Source organism: Marmota marmota, unplaced genomic scaffold, assembly GCF_001458135.2.
Source record: "Marmota marmota marmota unplaced genomic scaffold, marMar, whole genome shotgun sequence".
In the NCBI taxonomy this organism is placed as follows: domain Eukaryota; kingdom Metazoa; phylum Chordata; class Mammalia; order Rodentia; family Sciuridae; genus Marmota; species Marmota marmota.
Window position 1 is genome coordinate 5,586,605 of NW_026000222.1, and position 14,847 is coordinate 5,601,451.

Here is a 14,847-nt window from a genome sequence, read left to right on the forward strand (position 1 = left end):
AAGCTGTGTCCCCCACCCCTTCCAGAAGCTTCTGCACATCCCAGTGTGAGCAACTGGCACTCCCTCTCTACCCTGTGTGACAGGCCTTGCCAGGGCAGCCCCCTGGGGCACCGGCCGTTTGGCCCCTTGGCCCCCGGCCCACCGGGCTGGCAGGAAGCTCACGTGTTGTGGGACGAGGAGATCCAGTAGTGCGACAAGGGGTTATTCATGTCCTGCATGTCCACCACGTCGTACTTCTCGTCCCAGATGCTGTTTTCTCGTGAAAACAGGTACGTGAGGAACTGAAAGAGAAACAGAGGCAGAGCCGTGGCTTGAGGACCCCGTCTGGCTGTTTCTGCTCTGTGCCCACACAGGGAGAGGGCAGCTCTGACACATGCACCCACACATGGCTTCCCGGATTCTCAACACACCGGCTCAGGTGGCATAAGGCCACAGCCACCCTGGGCTTCCTGCTCTCTGCAATGTTTTCTTTTTTAATGTTTATTCCAAAATGTTTGCTTCCTACACAGTAGTTTTCCGTCATTACAGTAACAAACGTCTGTGAACTCGCCACCCAACTGAAAACCCAGAATGTTCCCAGAATCACATTACCCGAAGGCAGGACACTTCCTATCCCAACACCTAGCTCCTTAAAATAAAAAAAAAAAAATCAGAAGCCCAAGTGACCCGGGCTGCACTCTACCTGGGAGAACCTCCCCCACCCTCCCCTGCTGCCCTGAGCAAGGTGGACACAGCCATCCCTGCCCCAGCCACATTTTTCAATCTTGTTCACAGTGACATGTCTTCCCTGGTGGCAGCGCCCTCTAGTGGCAGATCACACAGCCACGCAGAGAACAGGCACAGGAAAGGCAAGGCAGGAACAACCCCAAACCTGGGGAGCTCCTCAGAGACAGAGGGACCCGGGGCAGCTGACGGCAGTGCCCTCCGAGGGAAGAGACCCAGGAAACAAACCCTGGAGGACACAGGCACAGCCAGCCGTGCCCACGCAGCAGCGAGCTCCCCACTCACCTCATCCACAAACAAGAAGGGTTCGGCAGTTTCCCTCACTGTGTCGTCGATGAACTTGGTCATCCGCTCCCGGACCTTGTTCAGATCCTGAGCCCACAGCTCCTGGAAATTACAAAGAGAACAAGAAATCACCAAAATGACAACTGACAAAATTCCTCACCACTCGGGATCTATCCAGTTGTAAAGACCAAACTATTGACCAATTCTGAATTCCTTGGCCATCCTTGGCCATCAGGGGCCACATATCAAGGTCTTGGCCAGAGGTCAGCAAATAGACTCTATAAAGGACCTAAGAGCAAATATTTTAGGCTCTGCAGGCCACAGGGTGATAATTCAGCCACTGCCTGTGCAAACACAGCCACAGACAATATGAGACACATGGGCGTGGCTATGTTCCAATAAAACTTTATTTGCAAAAACAAGAAGAGGGTACACTTGACCCATAAGCTGGTTGCCGATGCATGCCCTGAAATAGTCTGCTACATTGGTTGCTATGAAGCAGCCAAGGAGCATGGCGGTTGTGTCAGCCTGCCAGGGTTACCTGCCCGGCTCATCCTCTCCTTCCATAAGGGCAACCTTAGGCAAGATATATGCCCTCTTTGTGTGTCCACATTCATGAAATTGAAATTATAGTGTTTGCTGCACGCTTCAGCAAGGGACTGCATAGAACGTGGTTATGGGCTTAACGTGGCACCTGGCACACACTCAATTCATGAAAGTTTGTACAAATAATTACCATCCCCAATGGCCATCTTCAGCCCATACAAAGCTGCAAGTCCTATACTGTTACTGTCATTTTAGAGACAGAACACAGAAGCCCAGGTCCATTAAAAAAACGACCCCAAGTCCACAGGGCTCATAAGTGGCAGAGTCCAGTTTCCAAGTAACTAAACTTTGGAGAGTGGAAACAGAATCTGATCATGCCCTCTTTTCAGGGAGTCAGCCAAGCAAGGCTGCTCAGAGATGGCTAAGGCCTGGAATATACCCAGCCAGTTCCAAAACAGCTTCTGCAGTCTTAGAATTCCAAAGTCCTTTTGGAAAAGAACACATCGCATACAGTCACTCTGCTTTCCTCTCCACACCCCCAAACCCCCAAGCCCCCAACATTCACAGGCAAAAGGAATGAACTGTGGCACACACTCCAGCTTTGACTGTGGGTTTCAGATATCCTAAAACCTCTGTCCTTATGGATAATAAAAGCAAATGTGCTGGCAGACGTGAGTGTGGTTGGATGGGAAGGGTCAGAGGAGGGTGTCAGGAAAGACAAAAAGCTGAAGCACAGGTGCAAATGGCGTGGCGAAGACCTGCCTTGCTGGCACGGGATGCAAAACCACAACAAGCCCGGCCGAGGCCTCATGCAAATCCGCCGGGATCTGCGGCACAGAACGGCGGAGGCTCAGAGCAGTGAGTTCATCTCCATGTGGTCCTTAGATCTCTGAATAGGCAACGTGAAGCTTCAGTGGTGGGATACCGATGGCAATCCCTTGCTGGCCCAGATGTCCCAAAGAGGCCGGACCCAGCTCCCTTCCTTCCATCCCCACGAAGCATTTGATTTTATTAAAAGGCACAGTTCTTAGCAAATATAATCTGACACTGGACTGGCTGTGCACAAAGAGACCTCTGCCTGAGGGAGACGACAATTCAATATTCTAGGAGGGAAAAAAGCATCTACATGATGTGGGTGGCTGCACTAAGCACCTGCGACAATGAAAACGACAAAGAACGATGACGAAAATAAAAATAAATGGTGCTGGCAGTCACCCTGGGCACTGGCTCTGCCGGGGCCTGTGCTGAGCTCTCTCAGCAGAGTGACTCATCCAGGATGTACCAGGACTCCTGAGGGTGTGTGATACTCTCCACGCAACAAAAACGGGGAACAGAGGCCTCTGTGTTAAACAACGGGACCTAATGGGGAAGCTGAAACCAAACCCAGGCACAGGGGCTCTAGGGGCTGAACTTCAACCCCTTTTTGTGGAGTAACACCCAGGGCTGGCTATACTTAGCCAGGCCCCTGCCAGAAACGTGGATGAGCTCCCGGTTTCCATTCCTACTAGAATACTGTTATTTCCTCAGGACATGTGCCTAGGAGGGCAACTATTTAATAAAAGTGTATGCATCTTGGTTCAGTGTTTTCATCTTAACAGCACATAGCCAAATGGTTCTAGAAAAGTTGTAATAATTTGCACAAAGTACTATAGTAGCCATTTTATATGAGCACTACCACCCTAAAAAAATGTCACACAGATCCCCAGGTGCACAGAGCGCCCCTGCCCTTTGCTCCTGACCCTATGACCCTAAGCTCTAAGGGCACCCAGCCGCTGGGGCCCACCGGGGGAATCCTGCAATATAGTAGGTAACCACTAGGTGGGGCTAAATCTACACCCAAGTCAGCCTACTGGGAAGTTCTGGAACATCCTGGCTACTGGTATCAGTAATTGTATCAACTTAACTCCAAAAGTTCCCTGCAAAACTGAACAATCCAAGCAAAGAAGAGCAAAGAATCTCACAAGTAACTGTGCCCAACAGAATTAATTTTCCCCCTTCCTTTTAACCTACCTCCATCACTTTCCCTGGGCCCTACACAAGCAGGGTATGATGGGCACAACACCCATCAAAGTCCTCTTTCACCATGGCCCAGAGCGCCAGGGACCTGCCGCCACTGCCTGGGCCCTTATGCAAAACGTGCCTCCCTCCTGTCATTAGCCTCTCTACCATCAACGAAACCCAAACCCGGGCAGGGTACTGGGTGGCAGACACCAAGAAACCGCTCACTGTGTCAGGTGAAATAGGAGGACTGTGGCTGTGGTTTTTAAAAACAAGTCCCCTTCTGTGCAAGAGAGCTACTGAAGCATTTATAAGTCAAAGGCTACAAAATCCAGGCCACAGAGTTCAGCAAAGGAACGGAGAAGGGGGCAGGTCAGGGAGACTTGGGTGGAGATGGGAGGGAGGTGAAATAAAACTGGCAAGATGTTCCTAATTCTAAGTCTGAGTAATGGGGACGTATGGTTCGTGATCTACTTCTGTGTATGTTTGAACTATCTGGCAACTCAGTATTTTTATGTAAATGAACTTCATTTTGTCGTGAACCTTAAACAGTTCTAAAACTATAAAGTCTATTCAAAAAGATAAAGAAGTCAAATAAATAAGGGAAAACATCAATGAGACTCCAGTAATATAAAGAGAAATTTTAAAATCATGCAACTATACTTGTGTGGACAGACATGTACACACAGCCCTGCTGCAATCTTCTCTGACCCACCATGGTTCGGAGCAGTGTGAGCTCTCATCCCTATTTACCAAGGGGAAATGGGTTGAGAGAGGCTGAGCGCCCTGCCCAAGGCTGTGCAGCGAGGGAGACTTCAGACCCCAGGTCACAGAGCTTTCAACATCAGCCTAAAGCACGAGGCACCACGGTCAGAGAGGCTACTGCTGTTCTATGACAGTCAGAGGCCAGGTGGACACGGTGTCCCCTGAAGGCACCCCCAGTCTCAGTACCCTTGCCATTCTCTCACCTGCTGCTCATGTAAGAGAAACCTCTGGAAGTCCTGCAGGTAGACGGCAGAGGCATCCGGCCGGTCAGTGTTGCTGCCCTCAGGGAAAGAGAGCACATTAGAGAGAGAAAAATCAACAGAGGGCCCCCGCTCCACCCAGAGTGCCCAGCCCCCACTCTGCCAGGTACCAGGCTGGCCCCCAGATGATGCAGGTGAATGACACAGAGTCCCTGACCTAGGAGGACTCAAGGAGGGGCCCTAACACCAGAATCTCAGAAAGTGGAGCCTGGACTCTGCATTTGGCCATTCCCAGTGCCATCCAAAGTCTGGGGATGAAGTATGAAGTAGGGCCACAGAGAAGACCGAGGAATCAAGCAAGAGAGATGAGGCAGGAAGGTGCTGCCCGGGGGAGAGCCCAGAGGGCCCCACCCAGACCTGGAGGGCCAGGGAGGCCTTCTGGAGGAGAGGCATCGACCCCAGAGAGTGAGGAGGGGTGAGTGGGATGGAGATGAAAAGTGTCCAGCAGGGGCCCAAGGAAGAGGGGTAGGGGATGATTCCAGAGGGGAAGGTAGGGGCCAGGAGGCAGGGAGGGCAGGACCTCAGGGCCACAGTGTGCACAGCCCCTGCTGGACAGGGCCACATGTGGAGCCCATTTAGCAGGAGCTGATGCTAGAGGAGCAAATGGACCAGAGCCTGGGCCTCCTCAGAGTGTGCCGAGCCCTCAGGGGCTCTGAAGACGGGAGAAGCAGCTGCAGTGCAGGACTCTGCCAGGGAGCCAGCAGGGGCCCTCGGTCTGGAGACCCTTCCTCTGGACAGAGGGATCCTTCACTCTGATCACAGGCAGGGCCCCTTCCCCAGCAGGCTGTGGACGGCCGCTTCCAGGAGAGGACATTTGCAACTACCAAAAGCCCAAAACTTCACTGAATGGGCACAAGCCTCTGCTGGTTTCCAGGGAAGCACACTCCACAGAGGAGAGAGCTGCCCGAGCACACGCAAAAGGGTGGTAAAGAGGTGGATTTACACTACATGGGAGACCTAACGGGCTGGAGCCACTCCCCTTACCAACACCAAGAGTCACAAGTCTGCTGTCTCAGACTTGTTACAAAGACATTCCTGAGCAGCCTCCAGGCCTCACACTAACCCTTCCACCCAAACTCTGAAAGTCTTCATTTGACACCTCCGTTGGCATCTTGGAGCTCTAGTTTAGAGAGTGACAGAGGGAAAGTCACTCCTCACTGAGGACTGTTGGTGCCCTACAGGCCATATTCTAGGTGCCACTTCACTCCATGCAAACGCTTCCGGTCAGACAGGCTTGGGAAACACAAGACCCCTGACAAATCCCCCACCTGGGGACTCCTGAGGCACAGAAAAGTCCTGACGAGTCCTGCAGCACTGACTTTGGATAACGCTGTCACCATAGACCTGAGTCCTCGCCATGTGCCCGGCATCAGGAGGCACTGTACACGCTTCACCCACTTTAATTCAGTGCAACCTGCTTAACCAGGAATCTCCATTAACCTCACTTTAGCTTCTGTAGGAACCCTGCTAACTTGTCAAGTCCAGGAAGCACACTCTAGGAAGGAAACCCAAGGTATACAGGCTTCTTTGTAGAGCCTTTTGGACCATCCACCCAACACTCTCCACCCCGTTGCTGTGGCCCCTCTCCCATGCCACCTGCTCAGGCTGGCCGGTCCCCTGCCAGAGACCCTGTCCCTGAAGATCAGTAATGGCACAGTGGTGTCCCTTCACAAAGGCCAGCTGCACCCAAGGCATAGCTAACCTGAAAAGCAATGACATATAGAGGTGCCTCACCCCAGGATGAACACCGCGGAGTCCTTCTTGAATTCGTCAAGAATCTGAAAAGGAAAACATGCACAAAATGATATTGGACAAGTCACACGATGCCAACAAAAAGACTTGTTAAAATATCACCACGGGAATCCATGTTAGCTGTAACCATTTAGATGGAACAGAAACTTCTGGAGCAAAAGGGAGAAGTCTCCCTCCCTCATCAGTCCTCCTCCTGAGAAGCGACCGCTCTTTGTGATCAGATCGGCTTCCTCCTGGAGCTTGATCTACGGGTGTTCATCTACCTAGAGCTCACTTTAGCACATCACCCACGTCTCCCGCAACTTCAGGCTGGTGTCTCCTGCTTCACGCATGATTCTGCAACCTCAAGCAGCCCACTTCACTGGTTTGAAAAGCCACATTTTATTTCATGATACATGTCAGTCAACTTGTTCTCACACCAGTCTTATAAGGAGACCCCTGCTTACACACGTCCACCCTGGCCCATGCTCCAGCGTTCCCACAGGCCATCTTCCTAGAACCAAATCCCAGCGTGAGATTTGCACATGAGCTCCCAGACAATCACTCTCAAAACATCGACCCTGCTGGGTACCCCCACTGGACCATGTCACCTTCCCTCCCAGCATCGCTACATTTCAAATCCTCAGTGTTTCAAAGATGGTATTTCTCATCTTCAAATCCAAGAGCAGGAAGAAAGGCCAGACGGCTTCAGTTCTGCTCTACCAGCCTGTGACATGGGCACCTTCCTCCTGCTTCTACTCACACCAGCTCATCTGCTGAGCACTGGACATACAAATGCGCGCACACACACAGCCCTTGTCTGGGACTGGACTCTGCAATTGTGTAAGTATTTGAGTAATTCTTCTGGACAGAAATGGAAATGCAGCCACTGGCCTGTGACTAACACTAATGATATAAAACAGCCACCAGGCCACCTGGGTCCTCTTGCCAAACTACCTGGAATTGTGAGGATGAGGAATATTGCTGATAGTCTAGAGGCAGCCCACAGGCTGGGGAAGCACAGGGGAGGGTCCCCATCAGTGTACACAGGTGTGTTACTGTTTTCTGGAAAGATGATCCATATCTTCCATCAGCATCCCAGAGAAGTAGTTCACCCCCAAAGGCTAAGGGCCACTCTTTAGACAAACGCAAAGTACTTCCTTTCATGGCACAGCCGTAAATGGGGGGTGGCTTTGCCAGCTGCTCTTTGAGCTCACTTGGCACTTGGGTCACCAGGTCAAGCTGGTGCTGAAGGCCTGGTGGTCTGGGGCTCTGCAAACCCAGGACACCTGGAGACAGCACAGAGTGTGACGCCCCTGGGGACTGCCCCACCTTCCCGTCCTTCCCGTTCCTGTTGATAGGGTTCAGGAGCTCCACCTCATTCTGTGCATGAGGGAGATGGATGGTGAAGGAGGTGCCACTGGACACAGAGCTTCCCGGAGCCAGGAAAGACCCTGGCTTCCCCTCTCTGTAGGTCCCAACTTCTTACGGACCACCCTACTTGCTGAATCAACCAAAGACCATGCACAAAGGTGCCTGGATACGCGTTAGCAGGAGCTGCCACTGGGGCACAGAAAGGGGAGGGGCCCTCAAGGAAGAGCTAAGAACAGAGAGGAAAACATTGCTCCCCGTGCCCAGCACTTGGGCAGCTCAGGAGGAAGCAAACCTGGGACTCTGAACTTAGAGACAAAGCTGCCTGGAAATATGTTCAAACCCTGGTTGACGGCAGCGGGCGTGGGGCAGGGAGTGAAGGACAGGAGTGGATGATGCCTCCGGGGCTCTTCCAACAGGGGGATCCAGGCCCAGCTTCTCCTCACATCCATCCTAGTAGACAAGTAATAAAATACCCCCTTCTCAGAAAAAAAGGAAAAGGGTCAGAAAGGACAAAGACCTGTGCCAAAAGAACACGCCTAACAGTTCCAGGGTCCAGAATTTCACCAGCTGGATCTCCAGGGCCCCACATGCAGATGCCACCACGCAAGTCAAACAGGTGAGATCCCAGCAATCAGAGAATATTCTAGATGCTCCAGGCACATAATGGAGGCAGCAATTAACTTAACCCAGCATTACCGAGCAGGAAGATGTGGTCAGATCCTCCCTACCCAGGGGACCAGGGTGGATTTTGCACAACTCTGGGCAATGCCCAGGACCCAGCCACCCCAGCAAGGGATGCGTGTGTGGTCGGGGAGCTATGTGCTATGCTAACCTCTGTGCACCCTCTGGGGTCCTGCAAGCCTCTGCAGATGAGTCAAACAAATGACTAAAACAACAGACAAGTTCGCTTTCCCTGGAGCTAAAAGATGACAAGGAGACATCACCTTTGAATTGGTCCCAGGAGAAGTAGAAGTCACCAGCTGGAAGGAGACATGCCAAAGGGAGGGGACAGCAGACCCCAGAGGCATGCAGATCAGGGAATGGAGTTTTCCCACATCAATGGAGGCAAGTCCAGCATTTGAGAGCCGTAACTCATCATGCCTGATCACTGCACTTAGCAGGTAGGAACCCTCTGGTCCTAGGAGGCCAAGGGCCAACCAGAGAGTCACTGCCAACTTGTGCCCAGCGGACTCTCCTCCTCTCCAGCCATCATCAACAAGAATATCTGCACCATTCCCGGGGACCCTCGGCCTAGGCATCTTTAAGAAATGTAGATCACTCATGCCCTCCACACTTGCTCCCGGAGGAAAGTTGCAAGCATAATCATTAAACTTCTCATTGAATGTAAGGCACAACCATAGGTAGGTTTACAGGCTTTTTAATTTTTTTTTTAAGGTACTAGGGATTGAGCTCAGAGGTACTCTACCCTGAGCTACATCCCCAGCCCTTTTCTTTTTTTATTTATTCTAATTTGTTATATATGACAGCAGAATGCATTACAAGTCATATTACACATATAAAGCTCAATTTTTCATGCCTGATTGTACACAAAGTAGAGTCACACCATTCATGTCTTCATACATGTACTTATAGTAACAATGTCCATCTCATTCCACTGTCATGCACCACCATGCCTGGATAATTCTCCTTCCATTTGTAAGCATTTTCTCCTTTTATATACAAGGTGTGCTCTACCCACCGGGGACCTCACAGGCTTGACCAGGAGGTAGCTGGGAAGTTCTATTGTACATGTTTGAAATGACTTAGTATCAAAGTTTTAAGAGTCAACAAGAAGCATCAGTGGTTGGGCATCAAAGTTGGGCAGGAGAACTCAAGTCCTTGATCTGTGGCTTACTAGGGGTGTAACCTCCAGTGAGGGGCCTTTCTGAGCCTTAGCTCCTTCATCCATAAATTGGAGACTAACAATACCCCTTTCACAGGGCTGAGAATTAAATGTTTGTACTTAGCACTTAGCACAGTATCTAACATACAGTCCACCCAAAGAAATGTAAGCTATTATCTGCATAATAATATTATTATAATCTACTTAGATGTATATCCCCTCATGGGGAGGGCACACTTGAAATTAAATTACCTTCCTGCTGCTGCCCAACTTTCAGAAGCCTTGAGGCTTGATAGCTGAGGTGTAGGCAGGTAGGTGATTAACACAAGAAGGAATCGGCATCCTCAAGCTGGAAAGCATTTGGCTACTGATTAGCAAAACCCACTCCCCAGTTTCAAATCTGAGTCCTCAGGACGGCTCTGTCTCTCCAAGGCACCTGAGAAATCCAACTAATGCCCACTCCCCACTCGGTCAGGAAGCTATTGCCTTTCTCTGCCCGGTGCTTCCAGCCAGCTCAGAATTGGAACAGTCTGCTGGCAGATTAGGGGAGGGGCAAGAAGCCCCCCACCCCAGGAACAGCTCAAGCAGCCAGGACACTGTTCACACAGCTGGGGGCTTGGTCATTCAAATTCTAAACCACTGAGTTTGCAACTGCAGCAGAGGAGCTTTATACCCTCCCATGGTAAGACCCAGAACTGCTGTGGCCTGGCAGGCAACATGAATGAGGAGAGAGCTGGGCAGGGCTGGGTCAAGCAGGAACGGGACACATTCCTCCCTTTTGCTGACCACCACGGGGAGCTATGGACCCATTTTTAGATGGATCTCGATTTTTTTAAGGATGCCCAAAAATCTGAATTTTAATATATGCTTTCCCAACCTTTAAACAAAAGCTTGATTTTGAAACTATTTAAACCACTGGACAGGACAAGTTCAATCAGATGCAGGCCCAATGTGGCATTCTGGCCACCAAGGGGCAACCTTGGGCGGAGTTCAATTTTCCCCAAAGTCCCACCCAGGTGATACTCCTGGGGGTTCAGGGATCCCGCAAAACTCAAATTTCTTCTCTCACACACATGCTTTAAAAAGAACCCATACAGCCAGGCACAGAGTGGTGCCTCAGGAGGCTGAGGCAGGAGGATCACAAGTTTCAAGCCAGCCTCAGCAACAGCAAGGCACTAAGCCACTCAGTGAGACCCTGTCTCTAAATAAAATACAAAATAGGGCTGGGGATGTGGCTCGTGGTCAAATGCCCCTGAGGTCAATCCAGGGTAACCCCCCCAAAAAAATTTTTTAAAATAAAAAACAGAACCCATATAATAGGTGAAATATATCTTGGGCTGGGGGTTAGATAGAGGGCAGGGTTAGCTTGTGCCAAGCCCTGGGTTCAATCCCCAGCACTGCAAAAACACAATGTAGGTACAATTTTCCCACTGAGGAGGCCCCCACCTGTGCAGGCAGGGGGAGCAGCCTTTGGCAGACCTACCAATTCTCAAGCTTTGCCATTAGTCCAATGGGACAGCGTCCTGAACTTTCAGGGCAAATTATGACAGACACTGTCAAGTGCATAAGGCAGCAATGGCCATCACCAGGATTTCACGTGCACATCACCATCAAAACACTTTTGTTATCCTCAAGAACTAACTATGGATAAAAGTAATAGATTCTGACCTAAAAGAGTATTGAAATATGCAGTTTTGTTGTTGTTATTAAGGTCTCATATTTAAAGGAGGACTTCTATAGATTTAGAAGTTTGAAACCTTTGGTCTGATTTAATATCTTCATTTTGATGCAGAAGCTGCATCAGGGAATAAAGATGGCTTCCCTCAGCATCACTCGGGTCAGTTAGAGATCAAACTGGGGTAGAATTCACTTCCCCCAGCTCCAAAGTCTATAATCTTTCTACTCTTATTTAGCAAACCAATAATTAATTATTATATATGTGAAAAGTGAACACATAGCAATTGAATTTTTTACTCCACAAAATATGAGTCTTCCCCAATCTAGACAGAGAGGGAAGGCTTCTCCCCTTTCTCCACCTCTTGTGAAGTTCCGTGGCTAACAACTACCCACTGCATAGCCAGCCTGCCCTGCATGCAGAAGACAATAATCATCATCTAGTAAAATTCACACAGACACTTGAAACTCCTGGTCTCCTACCCAGACCCTCCCAGTGCCCTGTGGGATGGGACTCATCACCTCCATTGCACAGAAGAGAAGACTAAGATTCAGTGCAGTCAGGGGCTTGTCCAAGATCACAAAGCTAGCTGGCCAGAGGAACCAGAGACCACTGGTGCCAAGTCCCACATGCACCCCGCTCTCTGGAAGCTCCCTCTGGAACCCCTCTACAGTCTGCAAAGCCGTTTCCAGCTGTAAAAGCAAGAGCTCCATTGAACGTGTGCCGCCCACCAGCTACGGTGTGGCAGTGCCCCGAATAGCCCATCTTTCAACTTGATGCTTTACAGGGCATTTTTATTACCAAAGTAACATGCAACTTGGAACCAGTCGGAGGAAATAATGTTCAAAGAAGAGTTACTTCTTCCTCCTGCCCACCCTCCCAACCCCTCCAGCACATGGATGAAATCAACATTCAGTGGGAGTTACATATTCTTCCTCACTCTCTCCTGGCTCATGAACTTGCATGCAAACAGACATTGGAGTGCTGTGGTGGGCCATGCTTTCGTAAACCAGACCTAGCTCCTTGCCCTCCCCACAGGACAGCACCAGCATCCTCCCAGGCCAGGAGAAACAGAACTGACTGTCATCAGCCGCTTAAAGGCACACAGTGTGGAGGGGCCATGAGTCACCAGGCTACTCCTCTTCTGAGAGGCATTCAGAAGACTCCCAGGTATGTTGGCAGCATAAGAAAAGCTACCATAAACATCTGGACTACATCCTTAGTCCCTCATTCCTGCAAAACAGTCTCCAAAATGCCACTTTCAGGTCAAAATGTACGTGCATCTTAATTTTAAAAGTCTACTGTTTTCATGAAAAAAAATAAGTCCACATAAAAAATAGGAATAAAAGTGTTAAAATAAGAAACACACGTGACCCCTCAGCGCAGAGACGGCTGCTATGAATAATTTGCTAATTTCCTTCCAGAATGAGATAAGACAGTAGTCGTTGCACTCCGTACCTTCATAAGCTCAGATTAGGTTCACACCCCACCAGAAGGGACGCGGGCCTCAAGCCACCACCCTGTCCCTTTCCCTGTAGCTCCCCCACAGTTCTTTTTGCCAACCTAATAAATGAAAATGTATGTCACTGTCATTCCCATCTTATGTTTCCTTGACCAAACGGGAGGTCAGATACTTCCTGTGGGTTTTTCAGACACAAGCCAGGCTTCAAATAGGAGACAGAGCATCATTTGAAATCTTACCGATTTCTGCTGCTCAAACATAAGTTTTTTATAGAAGAGGTGGAACTGTTCAAAGCTGAGTTCATCTTTATGTGCACCAATTTCCTGTAAATAAAAAAAAAAAAAACCAGTGACCACATAGTGTTGGGTGTCCGCCATAAGAAGGCCTCCCCGCCTGCAGGAACTGGACATCATTCCTTCAACAACAGCTCAGAGCCTCCTCTGTTCCTCTGAGCCAAGCTGTCCACAAGTTTCCCAAGTCACCCATCTGAGAGAACGTACAGGGACCACCACCAAGGATGGCCCTCCCTTGAGCCCCCAGGGGAAGAGTCTCAGCCAGGTTTCCAAGAGCCATCGTGAACAATTCCTCCTCCTGTGGGCAGGAGGTACTTTCTTTGGAATTCTGAATCCAGACAGACTTATAAAGTATATATACATAATTCATTTTTTAAAGCATAAATTAAAAAAAAAAAAAACCTGATTGTCAATCAGAAGTTGGACAGAATTCAGCTCCAATCAACTGCTATTTAGGGCTCTGAGTAATTTAATTGACCCTTTCAGACCCTCAGTATCTTCATCTATTAAACAGGAGGCCCATCGCCAACCTCCTTATCTTCCCTGAAACCAAGTAAGATAACAGATACAAAATGCCTGGCTACACAAATGCCTGATAAGAACAAGATTCTGATCACTCAGGGATCAATGATAAATGCTCGCCTCATCTTCCTTCTCTTCTCAAATCCCGCCTGTTTCTGTTGAGGACCAGTGTAGGACAGTGGGGTATGTCAAAGCATGGCGTGGTCAGCCATGAAACGGGTTAGCTCCCCAGGCCCTCACTAGGACAGAATGAGCAGAGGAATCCTATGGATGATGGCTGACACTAGCATGGCCACAAGTCCCATGGGGCTCCTGAGATCCAGTACCCACTTCCTGTCAAATCACAAGGTGCCCGTCCTTCATTATCTTTGTGCATCCTTGCCCCACCCAGAGAAGCCCCCCTGACCCTCCATATCCCATGACTCAGGGGCTTCACTATCCTGCTCCAACAGCTCCAGAACACGACAACAAAAGCAAACTCAATGAGAGGTGGACGGACAGACAGCTAGAGGACAGGTGGGGGGAATCCAGAGCCATCCGTCATGAGCACACCAACAGGACTTATTTACAAAACACTATTTTGCAAAAAATAAACATGTTCATGCTACTAGGAAGAAACTACGCAGCATGAAGACCAGGCGACAGGGAAAAGAGCAATGAGTACAGATGCTCTGCCTCGGACGGCCCAGTGGTCTTCACCACGTCCTTGCAGGAACGGGGAACACATCTGCAGCTATCACCCCATCTGCTGACTGGACGGGAACAGGTGCACTGGAGGCCAGGACTCTCTGGGCACCGCCCCACAGAGCTCCTGCTCCCAGGCAGCCATGGGCTCCGGGGAGAGGCACCACGTAGCCCTGAGTTCCTAAGATTCCCAGGCTCAGCTTTGAAACTTACCGCAAGCTTATCTTTGAGGAACTTGGCACCGCTTACTTTGAAGTTGACCAGGGGTAAGATGGCCTTCAACTCTCGGAGGCTGATGCTGCAAAGGAGAAAAGACCCAGATCCATAGGCCTTGAGGGCTCGGCAGTGTAGGCTTCAGCCCGCCCCATGCTCCCACCTCCCACCTCCCACCCCTCCACGAGCAACCTGGCTGGCAGCTGCTTCCTGAGCAGCTAGGAACCAAACAGTCAGGGTTCAAGGAGGGGACCCCAGTGACGGAGGCTGGCCCCACCCCTCAGGGATGGCCACGGTCGTGGTAGGAGACGGGTGTATGGGGATGATGCCCCATGAGGAGGGCTGGCCTCACCCTCCAGAGATGGCCCGGGACCTCCAATACCAACTGCACAGGGGCTCAAAGCCAGGCCAGGTTACCAAGGCCAGAGGGGCCGGGGGGGGGGGGCAGGGGGCAGCACGCGAGCGGTTGTCCG

General features: G+C 50.3%; 1 protein-coding gene across 2 annotated transcripts in view; it reads right to left on the reverse strand.

Annotated features, from left to right (window-relative positions):
• Plcg2 (phospholipase C gamma 2) overlaps nt 1-14,847 on the reverse strand; it is a 133,663-nt gene that overhangs the window by 54,389 nt on the left and 64,427 nt on the right. For both annotated transcript variants that reach the window (XM_015496022.2, XM_048792541.1), the window contains 6 exons: nt 14,375-14,459; nt 12,902-12,985; nt 6,312-6,355; nt 4,521-4,593; nt 1,009-1,110; nt 163-281 (listed from right to left, as the gene is read on the reverse strand). In XM_015496022.2, the coding sequence (XP_015351508.1) occupies nt 163-281; nt 1,009-1,110; nt 4,521-4,593; nt 6,312-6,355; nt 12,902-12,985; nt 14,375-14,459 (507 nt within the window). The remainder of the gene's footprint in view (nt 1-162; nt 282-1,008; nt 1,111-4,520; nt 4,594-6,311; nt 6,356-12,901; nt 12,986-14,374; nt 14,460-14,847) is intronic.